The 20916-nt window shown below is 34.4% G+C and overlaps 2 protein-coding genes across 2 annotated transcripts; one reads left to right on the top strand and one right to left on the bottom strand.

Moving 5' to 3' along the window:
* Positions 1 to 1915: 1915 nt before the first annotated feature.
* Positions 1916 to 4712, bottom strand: LOC120117455 (annexin D5-like). The gene is made up of 6 exons (XM_039137740.1): positions 4593 to 4712; positions 3178 to 3323; positions 2776 to 2992; positions 2421 to 2638; positions 2247 to 2336; positions 1916 to 2148 (listed from the first exon to the last, which is right to left on the bottom strand). Exons 2-6 carry the CDS (start codon positions 3232 to 3234, stop codon positions 1945 to 1947), a joined length of 786 nt encoding a protein of 261 aa, XP_038993671.1. The 5' UTR covers positions 3235 to 3323; positions 4593 to 4712; the 3' UTR covers positions 1916 to 1944.
* A 3882-nt stretch (positions 4713 to 8594) lies between these two features.
* Positions 8595 to 20383, top strand: LOC120117291. Its single transcript, XM_039137579.1, has 8 exons — positions 8595 to 8840; positions 9606 to 10879; positions 15360 to 16695; positions 16882 to 17161; positions 17507 to 17614; positions 17696 to 17974; positions 19490 to 19633; positions 19858 to 20383. The coding sequence occupies exons 2-8, from the start codon at positions 9658 to 9660 to the stop codon at positions 20044 to 20046; spliced, it is 3558 nt and encodes a 1185-aa protein (XP_038993510.1). The 5' UTR covers positions 8595 to 8840; positions 9606 to 9657; the 3' UTR covers positions 20047 to 20383.
* Positions 20384 to 20916: the final 533 nt, after the last annotated feature.

Raw genomic sequence — 20916 nt, 5'->3', positions numbered from 1 at the left:
TTGTTTGATTAAGGGGTTTAAGTATAAAAGTATGTGATTAAAAGATAAACTGTTAATGATGCTTTATGTGTATGTAGGTATATTTTGTTAAGTAATCTGATATGATTTTGTATGCTATGATGAAATAAGGTGGTTTAGTATAGCATGATAGAATGAAACATGCATGCATTGTTAAATGTTATTAAGTGCATTATAAGTTTTATTTGTCTCACTAAGTCATCGACTTAGCGTGTGAGTGTTTCACACGTAGGTTCCGGAAAGCTAGAAGAAAAGCTAAGAGAGCAAGACAGGTCAGCATCTCCCTTACAAATTTCAGATCAAAAAATAGATGATTTAAATGATTTTGTTTATTTTGAATATAATTGGCAAGTACTAAAGGATTGAGTTAATATGCTCTGATTAATTTTAGTTATTGTGGTCAAGTTACGTAAATAAACTGCTTTTACTTTAATTAAAGTTTTAAATTTTCTTTGAATTTTGTCAAGAGTCAAAGTTTGAAAAGTCAATGTGACACATCGGACTCGTATCCGGGTCGGGTACGGGTTGGGGGTGTTACATGTTTTGACAAATTCTGACCCAAAAGTCCTGAATTGAGCCCGTTAATATGAAAATGTTTAATATTTTTTTAGCATTTTTGCGTATTTATTTGAGATTTGATTATGAAATTGATTCGGGTGTATATTTTTATGAAGGTACTTGTATTTCCTCCGATCTAGGGTCGATTAGATCCGGTGCTTCCCTTCCATCAGATTCGCACGATCTGTTTTCTTCGAGAGTTACTCGTAGGTTTCCGTAAATTGTTTAAATATAGATTATTATTATTGATATTAGGATTTTGATATGGATTTTCTAGGATCTAGCGCTGCCGCTGATCGTGATCAGCATACCCAATAGCAGGCTTCCTTATCAGAGTACTCAGACCGGCACAGGTGTGTTTCCTGATGGTGTTACATTACTGTTTTAAACTAACTATTTGAACCGTTTTAGATTTTCGTCGATACTGAATATTTTTACCATATGATACATGATTTTTTGAATATTGTTTATCTGATATCTAATTTAATGTATATTTCTAAATATGGAATATTTTCATGTTTTAATGGATTAAACTACAGTTTTCACTCGAATACATACATCTGGAGGAAGTATCTCAAGTCTAGTCTATGACTTGTAAGACCTTACCGCATGCTCCTCTGCTTTGTGCACAGGGTAAGTCCTTACCGCAGGTCCTTATGCTATATGTATAAGGCACTTATTGGGTGTACAAGTGGGTGTATGTTTCTGGGGAACCTACACATTCTGGTGATCGAATAGGGGTAATGTTCATATTTTTTAAACATGTTTGATGAACTGATTTTTACTGAAACATTTTATTTGTATGTTTTTATATACTGCAAGGAGCACACTGAGTTTTTTAGCCCATTCTGTAAATTTTAACATTTTCAGATAGTAGCAGACAATAGACTAATAGACTTGGCATCAAGAGGATCGACTACTCCTCATTTTTGTGTACCACTGTATATCTCTATATGCCCTTTTTGTTATACTTTAATGACATGTTTTTGCTACTATTTTGATATATCTGCATTACCAATATTTTGTTTTGTATATGTTTTATACGGTTTTTTCCGATATATGTATATATATATTTATCATATGAATTTCATTGATGGTAGTTTCATATTATACTGATATATAGATTTCAACACTATTTTAAATATGAAAAGAACTTCTAAATACGATATGTGATTGCCTAGATTTGGTCATAACGTCCAGGCCGAGTCTAGGGTTACTCAGTAAGCACTCACATTTTACAAATATTTGACAAATACAATCAGACACTGAAACAACATTCATCACCTATCTGGTGTTTTGGTTCTTCCATTAGTCCCAAGTACATAAATTTCACGTCTATATGCCAGCCATTATTCACACCCTTTAACACTAATGATTTGATCCCAGAAGAGAAAGAAGAAAAGTCCTGTAATGGCCTGATGTTCCCGAGTGAATTGCATCGTTCAAAGTCTTTTTATATTTCCTCAAATACTCGGCTTTTATATAGTGCATATCGATCTCGGTTCTTGTCACGATTACCCTTATAACTGTACTGTCATCGGTTCTCAGACCTTTCATCGCGTCATGCAGTACCTACATAATATCCCAAAGTGAATATTCCAACAATATAATCAAAATGCAGCAATGGAAACAGAAGCTATTAAGCTTCTTAAGGATAAAAAACTATATACCTTAGCAAAATACTTTGCAGGATTCTGTGGGCACTTTAAAATTGTCAAGAGACCATGCTCAAACTTCCCAGATGTTTCACTCTTCACTGCCTGAAGGAAAAAAAGAAAAGAAAATTAATTTGATTATTCATCACGAGAAAACTTCGAATAAAAGAGATGAGAAGATAGATGTACCTTTTTCAAGGAACCTCCGTACATGTCGTGATAAGCAGCGCTAATTGTCGCTAGCTGTGCCCTGCTTCTTTCGCTGAATACGCAGATAAAAGTTTTCTCATCGGTTCCCAATTTCTTCTCTCCTGCTTTAAAAAGAGCCTTTGCATCCTTCATAGCCTTCTCTCTATCAACTTCAAGGCCTTCAGAACGGTGGGTGCTCAGATATGCAAGCAAGAGCTGTACAAAGTTGTAAATAACAATATCTCCGGCTTTAAATTTCCCCCCTAAGATACAAGATATCTACTTAAGAGGTTCGGATCATATGAACCATGTTTGAAAAGGATCATATTAAAACAAAATTCTGGAAAATATTCTTTTTGGTGATCACCAGAGGTGTGTGCTGCAACATCTTGCTCAAGCACAATCCCGAACTTTGAATGGTAATTTTGTTTGATTAATTGAATCTGGGATGGAGTACGAGAACATATAACTTCAGTTGCAGCAGAAAGATTTGTTATATCCGATAAGAATGCCTGCCTAATGACTGTTGCATCGCGTTCTGCTGGATCATGCATCCATAGTAAGACAGCTCTCTGAAAAAATACCAAAGATGAGATTATAAGGTAAAACTTCAACATGCATGCTAATATATATAGAGACACATAACTGAAAACCTAAATTTTCTTATAACTTTATAAAATCCTCAGAGTATTGACGTTATCTTTGAATGGAGATTCTGTAAATCAAAATATTCGAGAAATAATATGATGAGAGGTACCTCTAATTTTCCACCAAGCTCTGACACCAGTCGTTTGAGAAGGTCTTCGGAATACATTGCTTTATACTTGTGTTGGATGAAAGAACGCTATGCTGCATCGCGATGGGAAAGAATATTGACCACCGTTGCAGTATCGCATCCCAGTCCTATAGAAAGAAAAAAAAGAAAGAATGTAAAGAAGCCTTCTTTTAACCATTTCTTCTAAGAATAAATTATTTTTACCATAAAATCTTTATCCAGTAGCCTCTACTGATGCTTTCCACATTGAAAAGCAGTTGAAAAGTAATGCCACAACATAGCATCAATTAAGAAAAGTAAAGCATTACCATTACAAAATTTTCCGCAATAAGACAGCAAATTCAACAGTCCATAAAAAGATGAAAGAACCATTAAACTTAGTTATCAAATGGTAACCTTCGTCAAGGATAAACAATGTATGCAATCAACATGTTTCAATAAATCATACAGCTTAATGTTACAAATAAACTTTAATTTTTTTTAAAACGAGAAATATATATATAAAACATTTTTAAAATGACCATCCAGCTCAGTTGGTAGAGCACAAGGTTCTTAACCTTGAGGTCGTGGGATCGAGTCCCACGGAGGGCATTTCATAATTCGGAGGTCTCTTACGGAAGCTGCTCTCAACCTGGTGTTGGGGGTAGCCTACTATCTTACCTCCCCCTTACCCCATACATATGGGAAAAAGGGACAACCATTTACTGTAACAGTAAACTACGTTATGCTTGTCTGGCCCCAAGAAACACTATATGATGCTTCCCGTTATAAAATTTTAATTATTGGTATTTATAATAAATTCTTTTAATTAGGTGTCATGGTATGATTGGTTGCTTACACTCAAAGTTTATCAAATACAAACCCTAAAAACCAATGGTGATACAAACATAATATCTCCAAACAGAAATTGATCTTTTCTATCAATTACGAGTATGCTTTAAGGCTTAAACAACATTTAGTATTCAAATACTGATATCGTGAATGTAACAAACTAAGTTAGGAGTGTCGCTCATTATTAATTTTGTAGTAGGTAATCCAAATTAATCAGCATAATGGCTAATGGATCAGTAATCGGGTGATTGTGAAAAAAATTGAAACTTTTGTTTCTTGTCACCTCCAAAGAGGTAAAATCTTGAGGTTTTTTTTTTCTTCAAGAAAAGATCATTCAGTTTTTCATCTTAAACAAGTAAATTTTACAAAAAAGATGAGAAGAGCCTAAAACAGTGAAACAAATGACTTTGTTGACAATGGAAAGTCCAAAGGTGACCCATTGAGAATTTTGATTTGGTAGGGAAGATGGATTACTGAAAACATGAAACCAAAGTCAGGGTTCACTAAACATGGCTAAATTGACGCACCACACAACTACAACTAGAGTCAACAGAGAGAAAATATACCCTTGAAATCACGGTTAAGCTGAATTGCATCGTCTCTAGGTGAGGTAAGAACAGGTGGAACGCTGAAAGTCGACATTTTAATTATGTTTTGATCATCTCAAAAATAAACAGAACTATTGATATTATAATTTTTCTTATTTTTTCCAATGATCATTCGTTATGTTGGGGACAAGATCCTGTGACAAAGGATTCTATGGTTTTCTTTCCATATCCAAAACATGCTATCATTGGATGGATAGCGATCCTTGGGAGGCTTCTTACTGAAGATCATTAGTTGCAAATGGGTCTTGTTGTCGATGGGAAGTGTTTGATTTGTAATGATGTCCCGGAGACGAGAGCTCATCTGTTTTCTGAATGTCTCTTCTCCAAAGGTATATGGAAGGCCATTTTAAACTTTTATAATCTGTTCAGCGGAGCTCGAAGCTGGGATGAGGAGCTGGAATGAGCTATTTTGTACCTCCGAGGTAAATCCTTGATTTCTATTATTCTTAGGAAGGATGGGCATGAATACTTTTATTTATTGTATTTGGAAAGGAAAAAAGAAACAGTAGACTAGAGCATTATTAGGGAAATTCTTAGGGGGTATTTGGATCAAGGAATGTGGGTTTCCATAGGAATGAAATTCACATTCTCATATTTGGTTGGCCGAGAATCTCATTTCCGGTAATGTTTTATTATTAATAGTAGATTTTTTGGAGTATATTACCGGGAATGTTTTATTATCAATAGTAGATTTTTTGGAGTATATTACCGGGAATGTCATTACCTCCCTTTCCTTAAGTATTATTGGATTACCGGCGTTTTGGACTAAAATACCATTAATTTTTTTTTTCAAAAATATCATTCTTCTGTCATTGAATAATAAAAATTCTACGAAGGTTAAATTATAAATTTATCCTTAAGCTATTTTAGATTTACAAAAAAAATCTATAATTAAAATTTTATATGAAGTTCAGGGGTTAAAATAAAATTTTACCCTTTCATTAAACCTTTTTATATTTTCAATTTTGTAAAAAATATATATAAATTTTATGAATTTAATTTTTTTAAAGAAAATATATAAATATTTTCCAATTTGTTAAAAAAACAAATATATTATAAGGACATTTGGTTAAATATACATTTCAATAATCTTTTATTCCTTTAACCAAACACGGTAATCTTGCATTCTTGCTAAAGTAACCAAACACAAAATACAACATTCTCAGTAATCCTATTCCCTAATAATTTTACATTCCCACTGATAATCTTACAATCCGTGAACCAAACACACTCTTAAAATAAATCTCAATGATAGAGCTATTGATTTTGTTGATGATGTAAACAAGGGTCTTTGTAATAGGTCAAGAATTCTCCTTTAGGGGCTCTTTTTTTTTGTTGTTGCCTTATTAACTGTTTCTTGGATAATAAACATAATATTTGTTTAAAAATGATGACATGACATTAACTTATGGTAATAGATTAATTTTATTATTTTTGTAATAATGAGTGATCAAAATGAAATACAAACATAATTTTATGAATGATTTAAAAAAATAATAGTTTAATGATCAAAATGGAATCAAAGTACTAATCAAGTTACTAAGTATTTAGTTTACCCTAAAATAAAACAAAAATAAGCGTGAATGTCGGAGCGCAATTGGGGATGATGAGTGCGGCCATCGATTATGACACCATTTTGTATATGTTTTATAAAACGGATAAGAAAGTATAAAATAATTATTTAAAAACTATTATTTTTCATATATTTTTTAACTATTTCTTCAAAATTATTCTATAAAAATATTGAAAATATCAAAATAAAATTTTAATTACAACCTGTATATATTACTCATTAATTTAATATATCATATCATTTTTATAATGTTTGACCGTACCATACTCATTTTATAATAATATTAAAAATATAAATTTCATTTTAAAAATTTAATAAAAAATATTTTAAAATAATTTAATAAACATTTCTTTAACTTTACTCTTTATTTAATATAGCTTGTCTTTTAGTTGATCTTGGTCTTATTAACTTCAAGTTGCAATTAGTGTAGGGTTCCACTCAAAGTAGTTTTAATTTTTGGATTAGATATATATATAATCGTATATTAAAGACATATTGATACTTTTGTTAATGTAATTTAATAGATGAAAAGTTATTTTAAGTAAAATAAATAGTTAATTAGTTTTTTTAATTTATTTAAAATTAAATATGAATAAACAGAATATGAAATTTAACAGTTTAATTATTAAAATAAATAACAATAGGAAAAGTTTTATGGTGTTGTGTATAAATCAATTTTGTGTTAGCATAAGGGAATTGCTCCTATAAAGTAAATTTTATTCTCCGATACACACCCAAATGATTGTGCTAAAACTATTGGTGATCAGCAGGAATAGAACGAGAGAAGGAGGCGATCGCATTTCTACCATAAAATTTTACGTTTGTTTTTAATGATCAAGTTATTATTAAGATCTGAAATAATATAAGAATAAAGTACAATATAATCAGCTAATAAAAAGTATCCTTTGCACATATCAAAGAACTCGGTAATTGCTTGGTTGACGATTCGAAATCGGTTGGATAAACTTATAAGCTGAGGCATGGAGATGGGGAATTTCATGTAAGCCGGTGATAATTAGTTTGTTGACTTTTGCTTTTGGAACTGTGAGCTCCAATGGACAATACATCACTGGAAGGGTAAATTTGTCTTTTTCCATCCTATTTTCCACGTAGGAAAAAAAGGTTGAACCAATTTAAAAAATAAAAAAAAACCTGTGATAAATTTAAAGTATGAAACTCTGTTTAAACCGAAGCTATGGGGAAGTCTAATGTGAAACAGCCCAATATGCGGTTAAGAAAATACGTTACCGGAAATGTTATAATTTTTTAATATTTTTAATAAAAATTTATCTAAAACATTATTATTTATATCAAAAATGTTATTATTGAACGTTTTACCGGGTTTGTTAACATATCTAGTAAACCGCTACTTAAAACATTATTTTTTCAACTGGATGTTAATATTAGACACTTTATCATAAATGTTTAAAAACATTAATATTTTAAGTAAAAAAAATAATGTTTTAGGTAATTTTTTACCGAAAATATTAAAAAAATAATAAAATTTCTGATAATATCTTTATTTAACTGTATATTAATGTTGCCTTACGATATAATTTCCATATTATGGGATCGTGAACAGGACAATGTCAGCTCGGTAAAGCAACGAAGGCATATGCTACCCTTATATCATTATTTATTTATTAGATCAAGTACACACAAATATTCTCTCGATTACATAGTGATATTTTTCGACTATTAAGAATTACAAAATAATTTTTAAATTATAAGATATTATTTTATTGAATCTTCAATTATTACAAGTTATAAAATTATCACATGACTATTTATATGTCCTAAACTCATTCTTTTTTGTAAAAAAATTTGACGACAATCTGAACTGGATATGATCAAATATGATTTTAGGATCTCAAACGATTATCATATTACAATCAATATGTTAACGTCAAACTCAGACGACTGTCAAATTTTTAACGAAAAATGATGAGTTTAGAACACATAAATAGTCGAGTGATCATTTTATAACTTTTAATTATTGAGAGACTCAATAAAGTAATGCCTTATAATCAAGAAATTTTTCTTAAATTTTAATAGCCGAAGGATTTATCCTATGATCGAATGACCATTTGTTTATTTTTACCCTTATTTATTTAGTTATTATTATCGATTTTTTGATTTCATTTAAAACTTGGGTAAAATACACCAAATTCATTGAACTATATTTAAATGACTATTTTAATCACTAAACTTTCAAAAATTATGAAATATAATTACAATAACATTTAAGTTATTATTTTATAATAGTTCGATAAATTTAGTGATTATTTTATATCCTTTGAAAATATAGTGACTAAAGTGATCATGTTAGAATGGTTTAGAGAGCTCTAATGTATTTCACCCTTAATAATTTGTGCTCTTACATGCCATGGCAGGCTCGAGAAAAATTGCAGGCCAAAACCAAGAGTTCAATAATCCCCCAGGAAGGGAGAGAGAGAAGAAAATCCAAGCTGAAGAGAGAGCAACGAAAAAAAGGCAAGGCAGACTTGAAGAAAAACCCGTTGTAATTTTTCAGGCATTTGAAGGTTTAATGTATAATAGGGCCATGGAATCCAAAGCCAACAACAAAGATCGGCATGGTTGCCCTTCTTCTTCTTCATCATCATCATCGATCTGTAAGTTCTTTGTTCTTTTTTATTTTATTTTTTTGGGTTTTTCGAATCTTTTCCAGGTTTGTCCGACCAATTAAAGTTTGAATCTCAGTTTTTGCATGGTTGTCTGGTAAATTTATAGGGTTTTTGGTTGGAGCTCTGGATCGCGTCGTTATTCGATTTTTGATTCACGGGATTAGGAATTTCTCTAGGTCTGGGAAATGTATCAATGTTATGATTGTTTTTCGAAATTAGAGGGAGAGTTTTTAGAGGGGAAAAGGAAAACATTACTGTTTAGCAGTAAGAAAAAAATGGAATGAGAAACGTGGGATTCGGGTTTATACTTTCTTAGCAATTGAAGTTAAAACAAGCAGGTAACGCAGTTAAGAAAACAATCACCATTGCCCTTTATTTTCAAGTTTTCTGACAGTCGTAGCTTTGTTTGCATGGAATTGCAAATATTATTTAACATTGATTAAGTTATTATTACTAGGAGTTGGCTATTACCATAAAAGGAAATAAAAGATAAATCAAATTCCGCCTGACAGCCAAATAAGAAACAAAACTGCTATAAGTTTTCCGGTTCTGTCTTTTAGTTTTGGTAACTTTTTCTTATATTTGAATCTGAAGGAGATGGAGAAAACTGAATTTTTTCAACACTTCTTGGTTTTCTTCTGCAAAGCTTGTTCCTATAATGCGAAAAAAGCATTCAAAGCTGACATTTTTGTTCAATTTTTTCTTGAGTTAACATATATGAACTGTTTGTATCTTTTGTTTGAATACTTTCAGGTTCTGTAATTTATTGCTTCTAGTGCTGTGTCTAGATCTATAGCACTTCATAATGACAGAATCAAGCTCAGTAGATGTGATTTTGGACTTTCTGAGGAGAAATCACTTTACTAGAGCTGAGGCAGCTTTGCGTATTGAGCTTGGTAACCGCCCTGATTTGAATGGATTCCTTCAGAAACTTACCCTTGAAGGAAAGGACTCTAGCAAGGTTCTAGGAGAAGAAAAGGGGGAAAAAACAGTGAACTTAAGTCATGGTTCAGGTTCTCGAAACAGTGGTGAGGTGTCTAAGGAACTTATAATAAAAGAGATAGAGTGTGGGGCTGGCAGAAATGGGTCTGAAAGCAAATATAGAAATGCTGCTTCTACTGAGGAGCATAAAAAACCTAATGAAGCTAAAGTGATAAGTGATAAGAGTTTCACTTTCTCTAAAAATTCAGAGGAGAATGTACTTAATTTGCAGTCAAGGAACTTCAATACTATCAATGGTTCTGATCTATACAAAAATGGTGGTTTTAGTAGTAGTTCTAGCTTTCCGGAGCTAGAGAAACAAGATCGGTCAACATATTGTACAGCTGAAGCTCCTGAAACAGAAAAAAGTGTTAAATCTGGAGAAGAGATTATGTTTTTGGGTGAAATTAAAAGTTCATGGCTTGGAAATACTAGCAAAGCTAATGTAGGTTCCACTTCTGACAAGCTTTATACCAGTGAAAGTAAGGAGCTCGATCAACAATTTAAGATGAACAGTGTATACTTGAAGGATAACTTTGCTGATAATAGCAAATGGTCTAGAATTGAGGAACCCACTAGTTCGTTTTCAGATATATGGAAAGATTGTTCTGTGAAGACTGTTTTACCGTTCCCCGAGGGGGATGTGTCTATTAGATATGATGCTGCTAATACTTCAGATAAGAGAGAAGGAAAAAAGAAAGCATATGACCTTGATTTTAGGGCAGCATATGACCTTGATGTTAGGGCAGCAATTAAAGAACAGGTGGATGAGGTTGAAAGGGCTCTATTCTTTGGGAAGTCTCAAGGCACTGCTGAGCAAATGGGTATAAAGGAGTTGGCCTTCCCTCTTGCATCAGAAAATCCAAAGGAAAAGTTACCTAGGTTGCCACCAGTTAAACTCAAGTCGGAGGAGAAGTCATTGAATGTCAATTGGGAGGAAAAATATGAGCCTGATGTCCCTGGTGCAAAGCTCACTGGTGCTGACAGTGCATTCCTTATTGGGTCCTATCTGGATGTTCCCATTGGGCAAGAGATAAGCTCTTCAGGTTGGTTAATATAACTTGCAGTGGTTTTGATGATTGTGTTTTCCTACTTTTTCCTTTTCAGTTTATTATACACGCTTGTTAGATATCTGTGTATTTTGTATGTCTGTGGGTATACATATGCATTGTCTAGACTCTAGACCTTACAGACATGTCTAATTTGTTGTGGAAAAATCTTTCTTAACTTGAAAAGATTCGATCTGGCAATTTGTCGAAATTAAAACACTCCACCGTGTTATTTAAATATTTGTTACCTTTAGGGTAAGATTTCTTCATGCTATACATTCATTTTCCTTTATCTTTTACTTCTCTATTTATACCTGGCTTCATATCAACTCCACTGAGTAAAATTTGGTTTAGAAACCAGAAAAACAATGTTAATTTTTCGGTGAACAAAAAAAATTTAAATTTCTTCTCACTTGTGTTTTGCTAAGAGGTACTTAAGGAGAGGTTTAATCCAACTATTTTCAATTCTCAACTCATCATCCCAACTTCTGAAAATGATCTTTAAGGACCTACATAAGTATTCCAACAGGAAAATGACAAACTCATGTTTCATACCTGACAGAAACTATCAATTTATTTAGAGAATAGATATATTATTTGACAGTTGATAGTAGTTCAAGAGTAACTGTATTTGGAGTATTTCTCTAATGATGCACTTGCTAATTTTCTAAGATTCTTTGCTGTAAAAGGTAAATTCAAATTTGATGTCAAGTAGCCTTGCTAGTGCCTAGTGTAACTATTTATGGTGAATGACATTGCGGTTAATCTTCTTTCTTTCTCTTATATTCCACTCCACAAAATAGAACTTCTAACTTGAATATTAAATCTTTTGGACAGCCATAAAAATATAGTTATTTGCTGTAGCACATTAAGGGAATGATAGTCTAATTTCTTTTTTTTTTATAGAAGTTGGAGGTCTCATTAAAAACTCCCTTCATATTCGTTCCCCTACTAAAAGTATGTTAACGAACATTGGAAGGAAGAAAAGAGTACCTCATATTTTATTAATAATAATACCTGATACAAAAGACACCACGGAATATCCTCTCATGGTGATATACCCCATTACAACAAACACCTAAACCTCAAATACCCTCATCAAAAGCCACAATCAAATCACCATACTTCTAATTACACCACCAGCAGTAGGACTAAAACAACGCCACAAAACATAATACAAATAAAAGCAACACCTACAATCATATAGACTAAAACAAAACCACCACGAATGAAGAGACAAGATCTAAAGAGACTCGTCTTCTTTAGGAGCCCAAGAATTCGGTTTGAATGAAGGCTCTATCTCATGCACCATGACCTTGAAGAAGTTGTCACCAACCTTCAATTCAACCATCGCATCAATTCTCGCATCAGCCTTTGTGAGGACTTGAATTTTTGCCCGATCAAAGGATGATGGAGACTGACAACTTTTGTCGATAGCTAGTAAAAGACCCCACTTATCCGTAATGTTCTTGAAAGTATCCCAATTTCACGCGTGAAAAGGAACACCCTCGCAAACTAACCATACTCGACGACACTCCATTACCAAACTCTCTGACCAAACTTCGACAATGGAGAACCACTCTGCAAGAATCTTTGATTTGTCGTTTTTCACACTTCTTAATGAAGCATTATCTTCGAAAAGCATTAAAATCGCATTTCCAGCAGCTCTCATTAAGGTGAAGCCAGTGAGGCCCTTCGCTTGCATTTGTCTAGCGAGATGACCAATTTTGACAAAATCCTTACACCACCCCACTAGACAATTGCTCAACACCTGAAGTTTTTCTTCATCTATAACACCTTCAACTTTATAATGATTCTTCCTGGAATTATCTTCCATCCCGGACTTGTGAAGAACATTTGTCGAAGACTTTCTCCAATAGGAATTTCGAGGTTTGAATTTAGCGAAAGAAACACCAATTTTGCTACCGTCGATACTTGTGAGATCGTTCTCCTCGCTTCTTCGAATGATGCGAAGTGAATAAAACCAAAACGATCTCCTTTTAAATTCCTTTTATTAGGAATAAAAGCATCAAGTACCCGACCATGAGAGCAAAATAAAGATCCAAACCTCTTCCAATGGATCTTCTTTGGTAAATGTTCAACAAATAACGTGAAACATCCAGACTTGTCAACACTGCCCCCCTTTGTGATTGACTCCCTGGATCCTTCTTGTACACCATTAACAGCAGATTTACCATCACAACACACCGCTTTAATAGGCACCTGAACACTAGGAGATGCTACAGAAGCTGGAATTGGCAATGGCAGAACTGGAGGAACAGGAAAACCTCCATCCTTGTCAAATGCAAAAGAATTTGTAACTAATCCTCTTTTAACAACAAGATTCTTCCTTGCCATCTCAATGTGTAAAAGGGACCTCAATTTAACGTCAAAAACCATTTTCTGAAGGACATCCTTAGCAGCGATTGCAAAATTTACAGTTGAGAAGAGAGCGAAGCCCTTGGGCTTATCTCCCTTGAAGCTCAAATGCGAATCTTTAAAACCCGGAAGCTATCTCAGAAAATTCTGCAGCTCTCTCTCTTTGATATCTTCAGGCAGACCCATAATGAAGATAGTGCGAACCTCATCATGATGAGAAGGGTTAGATGACAGAGAATGCGCTGCTGCAGTGGTTGGAGGAACTTAGACCGAAGGACTCTGTTGGAGAGAAAGGAGGACTCCAGCACCCGGCATGTGATAAAGACTATTGAAATGAAAAACCCAGATATTTGACGAACTAATCTGGACGCACGCCCTGCGAAGGAGAAGCGACGGATGGCTACGAAAACCAGAAAACAGAGAAAAGATCTATAAACAAGATAGAAGCATGAGCTTCTGTCTTTTAATACATCCGGCTAGAAGAAGTAAACTGAGTCTACGAATCACCCCTGGAAATAAAGTTCCAGAACAAGAGCTCAAAGCTTCAATAGCAGTGACGGAAGAAATCCACCAAAAGAGTCAAGCAGAAAGATAGAAGTAGCGAGCGCCTGATCTTGCCGAAACTGCTCAGTGCAAAATAATGGAGAGATGCAACTAATCTCGACACTAAGTAAATGGGTATTGATCGCAAAAAGGCTCTGAACACGGTGGAGATGCGATGTCCAGCGAACGTGCAACGGATGGAGGCGAAAACGGCCGTGAGCGGCTTGTAGATCATCGTCAAATAAGAGTCTTACTCGGAAAAACAAGCCCAGAAAAAGAAACACCTTGAGCCGACGAATTACCCAGTAAAAAACGGCTTCAAAACGGAGGTCGTATTGTGGCGGAGGACGGCTGACGACAGCGGCGGGTGGCGGACGACAACTGCGGACGATTGGTGGATGTCGGAGGAGAGACGCCGTGGCTCGTGGAAATAAGAAATTTGAAAATTGTAAACACCTAGGTTAGAGAGAAGCTGGAGCTTCTCTCACTAAAACACGCCTGTTAATGATAGTCTAATTTCTCGCAGTGAAGGTAACAGAACTATTTGGTGGGTTAGGTTTGTACATTCAACTCGTGGGTAGAGTTTGTACTATTCAAACTGGCAGTTCAAAGCTGATGTAGCTCTGTTTTCCTTATGCTTTAGTTTGATTTGAGATTGATGAATTTTATTATCATCGGTCATGTAAGAAGTTTGAAACAAATTTAAGACTTGAGCTTTTTCTAACTTTTAAATATTATTATACTTTACTTATTTAAAGTATAAGAAAATATTTAAAAGTGCGAAAGTTTGATTAGGCTCAAGGTTAAAATTTCAGTATTAAAAGCTCAAGCTTATCTTCACAATTGAATGAGCTTGTATATTCCTTGAGTGAAGGCTCGGTAGCTGATGATAGCTGATGAGTAGCTTGACTTGACTGAACTCCTAGGAACAATTTTTATACCTTTTAGCAATGAAGCACACTACCCCTTGTTTCTTGAGGTTTTTGTAATGATACTCATTTGCTGCCTGTTTTAAATCTCATGGTATGTTACTACAACTCAATATCTAAGTAGACCCTAAAGCTACCCTCAGTTTTTCCAAATCTGCCAGAAATATTTGAAGCCTTAATGATCAGTTAAAATGATTCGAACTAATCATATCCTTATTAGATCACATATTATTTGGGCCTCAAAATGGATTTTCAATGACATTTCAGGTGCTTTTAGACACTGTGAGTTCATAAGAAATTAGTAAACTAATTTGGAAAGGCATTTTATAAAAACACACATAATAAATGCACTTGTTCTCTAGCTTTGAACTGGAAATGGTTGAAGTGGTTATCTCTTCTTCAATGTCTAAATGATTTTTCACTCTTAAGCTTTTTAACTTTATACTTCAATAAAAATATAAGGGATTCAAATTCTATCACTCTGGTTCCCTAGGGTAGGATGGAAAGTTTTCTGCCTGACGCTGAATCTAAAGTTCATAACTATGAATGATGCTTTTATTTAGATCAGTTATTTCTCTTTTAATTCTGCTGTGTAGAGCTTGTAAATATTTTTTATGATGATCCAGGTGGAAAACGGAATGGTGGAGGTAGTTGGTTTTCTGTGAGTCAGGGCATTGCGGAAGATGCATCTGATCTGGTTTCTGGTTTTGCTACTATTGGTGATGGATTGAGTGAATCTGTTGATTATGTAAACGAGTATTGGGATTCTGATGAATATGACGATGATGATGATTTTGGTTACATGAGGCAACCTATCGAGGACGAAGCCTGGTTTCTGGCTCATGAAATTGATTATCCTAGTGACAATGAGAAGGGAACTGGGCTTGCCAGTGTTCCTGATCCACAGGTAAGAAGTCAAACCAAGGATGAAGGTGACAATCAATCATTTGCAGAGGAGTCTTACTTCTCTGGTGAACATTATATCCAGGCAAATAATGTTGAAGGGCTGTCTGGAACTGGAGTGTATAGCAGGACACATGAGAATGATTTAATAGCCCGATATGATGGGCAGTTAATGGATAAAGAGGAGCTTAATTTGATGCGTGCTGAACCTGTTTGGCAGGGATTTGTCACACAGACAAATGACCTTATCATGCTAGAGGATGGGAAAGTTCTTAATGAGTGTGGGAGATCTCGGCTGGATGATATATGTATAGATGATGATCAGCATGGTTCGGTAAGGTCTATTGGTGTAGGAATCAACAGTGATGCTGCTGATATTGGCAGTGAAGTACGTGGAAGTTTAATTGGAGGAAGTAGTGAAGGGGATTTTGAATATTTTCATGATCACGATATTGCTATTGGAGGGTCTAGACAAAGTCATAATGGGACAGACAGGAAAATTATTGATAAAGCAGTTGGGGATAAAAGGAAAATTGGAAAAAATGATCCCAGTAAGTATGTTACTGGGAATGATAAAGGTCCAACTTGCCAGCTGAAAAATCTTACAGGTAGGGGTTTTTCTTTTCCACCACCCCTAAGAGATGGGCAGTTGGTGCCTGCAGGTTCTAGTAAGTCTCTATGGTCAAGTAACTGCAATGCTGCTGGTGATGAACATGATGACTGTTTGAGTGCTTTGATGGGGCCTGATGATATGCTTACAACATGGAGACGAAAAAGCAGTGATTCTTCAACCGGAAAAAGTTCTAGGGATGGAAACAATGCCAATGCTGTAAGATCTGCAAATTCTAGTCTTTCTACTCTCTCTAATTATTGTTATGGTGAGCAAGAGCAGATGAAGAAAAAAGAGGCAGGGAACACTAGTGGTATGAGAGAAGAAGATCCTGGGGTGTCACTTGAGGATGAAGAGGTTGCTGCTGTCCAAGAGCAGGTGAGACAAATTAAAGCACAGGAGGAGGAATTTGAGACCTTCAACCTGAAGATTGTGCATAGGAAAAACAGGCATGTCTGATCTTTGAAACAAATTGTACTTCTAGTATAGTATTATGCTGGTGCTAACAAATTTCAAATTTGTGCTGATGTGTATATTTCTCTAGTATAATTTATACTCTGAGTTTTTGTGTTGTTATTAGCTATATTGCTCTTACAAACATACTTCCTTAGACAAGCCCTCTTTTTGCTTTTCAGAACTGGATTTGAGGAGGACAAAAATTTCCATGTTGTTTTGAATTCTGTTATAGCTGGGCATTATCATGTGACCGAGTACCTTGGATCAGCTGCTTTTAGCAAAGCTATACAAGCACATGACCTGCACACAGGAATGGATGTCTGTGTGAAAATTATAAAGAACAACAAGGATTTTTTTGACCAAAGCCTTGATGAAATTAAGCTTCTCAAGTATGTTAACAAACATGATCCTGCTGATAAGCATCACATTCTCCGATTGTATGATTACTTTTACTACAGAGTAAGGGAATGCTGTCCAATAACTGTCTTATTCCTTGTTCATGCTTCTTAATGTTCCTAGATACTGGATGTTTTCTTTTCTTATTATTTTATGTTTCATTTATTTATATTCTTTTACCATTGGTTAAATGTTTGCAAGTGCATTGTATTTGTACTCTAGTCCTATTTCTTGCATGTCTCTATTGATACATGCATCTAATGCTGGAGTTTTTTTTTAAAAACAAATCTATAAATGCTTCTCTGTTGTTGAAAATTATTATCTTTGGGCTAATGCATCTTAGTGTCTTTTATATGAACAAGAATGCTTGTTGAATTGAGTAGCAGCTGACTGTTCTTTATTTTCCAGGAGCATTTGCTTATAGTCTGTGAACTTCTCAAGGCAAACTTATATGAATTTCATAAATTTAATAAGGAATCAGGTGGAGAAGTTTACTTCACAATGCCAAGATTGCAGGTTTTGAAAGCTGTTTTCTTCAGAAGAGCATCTAATCTGTCTTACCATCATTTAACCCTCTCTTAAAATTCTTCTTTGCAGTCTATTACCATTCAGTGTTTGGAGGCTCTCCAATTTTTGCACGGCCTTGGTCTAATACATTGTGATCTAAAGCCTGAAAATATATTAGTAAAAAGCTATAGTAGATGTGAGGTGAAGGTCATTGATCTTGGGAGCAGTTGTTTTGAGACAGATCATTTATGCTCCTATGTTCAATCTAGGTCCTATCGTGCTCCAGAGGTTATCCTAGGACTTGCGTATGGTAAGAAGATAGATATCTGGTCACTTGGCTGCATTTTGGCAGAACTCTGTACAGGCAATGTAAGTACTGGTCTTCTTTCTGACATTAATTAGTATTTTGTTATGAATAATGGTTATGATATGTGGTTTTATTAGACTTGAAATTTTTTCATTGTTTCTTTTATTTCTTTTTAGAAGATAGTAGTAGAAACAGAAAATAACACGGGAATATTATGCATTTGAACAAATCATTAAATTCAATGGAAAAAGAACTACTTGACTGAACATGATTTATGTTTGATTTTTTTTGATAGAAGATTAGGTCTCATTAAAAACCCCCTTCAGACCTTTCATGTTGCAACAGTAACATGAAGGACATATGAAGGAGGAAAAGAGTGCCCATGAATTTTATTAATCTGAAAATAATACACAGCCAAAAACATAACCTGGAAATACAATTTAACCTTGATACATAAAACTGAAAACAAACCCCCTACGGGAAAAAAACGTTTCTGTACTTGTTAAGATACCCAAAAACATAACCTAGAAATCAGCCTATACCATCTTTAGCTAACTTATCTGCTTCCCAATTAGCAGCTCTCAGAAGATGCCTTGAAATGATATTTTGACCTTCCATACGAGTAGCTATGTCCTTCACCAAGGACTGAAACATAGGGGTGCTTAAGTCTGGATTTTTAATCCACTTCAGTACTGTACTTGAATCCGATTCTAAAATAACCCTCTGATTTAGGGCAGATCCTAATTCTTCAATAAGAATCAGACCTCTCTTAATCGCCAATTGTTCTGCCATTATAGGAGGACCTCCCCTAACCCTTTCTGAAAACGCTTTAATCAACATACCTGTGCTGTCCCTAATCAGCCCGCCTATACCTCTTTTATCCCAGCCCCTCACCATCGCACCATCAACATTGAGTTTAACGAAACCATCAGGAGGATTCACCCAACAGGAAGAAGTAGAATATTCCTTATTCTGTCTTCCCATTGAATCAGCTAATTTCAAATCTCCCACTAAGGAATCAAACGGGATATGCAGATCCTTGAATCTAGTTTCAAACCAAGTAGCAGTTCTAAATCGAACAAGAAAGAAGAGTAATACTGCATCCACCTTTACTTTCTGAAAAATTACCTCATTTCTGCATTTCCAAACAGTCCACATCACCGTCTTTGGAATAAATTTCCAAATATTTGATTTCGGTAATAAATCGTCCCATAAAATGATGAAATCAATCAAATTTTTAGGAACCACAAAAGAAACATTCCATAACTTCAGAAATCTAGACCATAGTCCCCATACTACCTCACAAAGCAAAAAAAGATGTGAAACCGTTTCTGCATATTTACGACACATCGGACATAGGTTGTCTTCGATCCCAGCTACCCCTCTCTTCAACAATTCCTCCTTAACCGCCACTCTATGATTTATGTTTGAATTGACTGGTTCTGAAACTATAATAGAAAAAAAGAAGAGGCAGAAAACTTGTACAATTTTATGACTACTTGGTTCAATTTATTGATTTTATTGCAAAACCTGTCTACTAATGTTTGGAACAATTTGGTTTGAATATGATGGTGTAGGTCCTGTTCCAAAATGATTCACCTGCGACATTACTAGCAAGAGTAATTGGAATCATAGGTCCCATTCGACAAGACATGCTTGCAAAAGGACGGGATACATACAAATACTTTTCCAAGAATCACATGCTTTATGAACGTAATCAGGTATATATTTTCTTATTGTTTACTTCTAGACATTACTTCCCTTTGCAGTGAGAGTCTGAGACTACAACTTTTTCCTTTTGAAGATAAAATTCGTAATTGGCATCGGAAATAACAATATCATGAATACATGGTGGATAGTCCGAAGCGAAAGATAAACAACTTGAATGTTGTTTTTGTGCTTAAGCATTTGGATTTAAAAGTGGTTTGTATTTACCATATCTCAGGAGACGAACAGACTAGAATATCTGATACCCAAGAAGACATCCTTGAGGCATCGATTGCCTATGGGGGACCAGGGTTTCATTGATTTTGTCACTCATTTGCTTGAAGTAAGCCCAAGGAAGAGGCCTTCTGCATCAGAGGCTCTAAAGCACCCATGGCTATCGTACCCGTACGAGCCCATATCAGCTTGAATTGCAAACACATTTGTTGCCTCATTTCGCCTGACTGGGGAAGGAGCTGTATGTTTTTTTACTGACTTGGAGTTGGGTTTATCCACTTGATGTAGTTCACTCTCCCCCCGTTTCACATGCCGGAAAAGTGCATCGAAAGGCATGTTTGATTTTGTTTGATTAGAATATTTTATATTTATATTCCTTGCCCCCATTTTAAAGTAGTGCTTGAATTGGAATCAACAGTATGGAGGGTGTAATTTTGAGTGCATCCTACTGAGGGGGTTTCCTTATCACTGGAATTGATATTGTTGTAATTCTTTTAGGTTTAGCTTTGTGAAATAGTTTTTGATGATAACTCTACTTCCACTGCATTGTCTGGAGATACTATTGTCTCTTTTCTTTTCTTTTTAATGAGTTTAACATTCTGAACAGATACTACCTTGTCATATAATATTTGATTGACGGGGTCTCAAGAACTCTAAAAGCATAGTGGAAAAGCTCATTCTTCTAAATGATGAATAATTTGAGTTTGCTTTTCTTCTTCATATTTTCATATAATGTTTAAATAAATAATAAAAATTTACCCTAATAAGATTCAAACCCAAGAATGAATTAATATACACATTTTTTTCACTCTACTTGTAGGGTTTTTTTACTCAAATGTCACAAGAACAGAAATTAACATCGAGTAATCATGGAATAATAAGAAAGAAATATAACATAGTTGCATGGGAAAATCTTAAAAGGAAAAAGTCACATACACTGTTTAAAATGAAGAATGCATATTTTTTTAAATAAATGACCAAATTAATAAAAGGGTTTTAGTATACATTGATGAGAAACTTCATACCATGATTCACTATTTCAAATGTGAGAGAGGGTAAATTT

Source organism: Hibiscus syriacus, unplaced genomic scaffold (genome assembly GCF_006381635.1).
Source record: "Hibiscus syriacus cultivar Baekdansim isolate YM2019G1 unplaced genomic scaffold, ASM638163v2 tig00110319_pilon, whole genome shotgun sequence".
NCBI classification, from domain to species: domain Eukaryota; kingdom Viridiplantae; phylum Streptophyta; class Magnoliopsida; order Malvales; family Malvaceae; genus Hibiscus; species Hibiscus syriacus.
The sequence above is the reverse complement of the archived record's forward strand: the minus strand, read 5'-3'. Positions and strand labels throughout refer to the sequence as shown.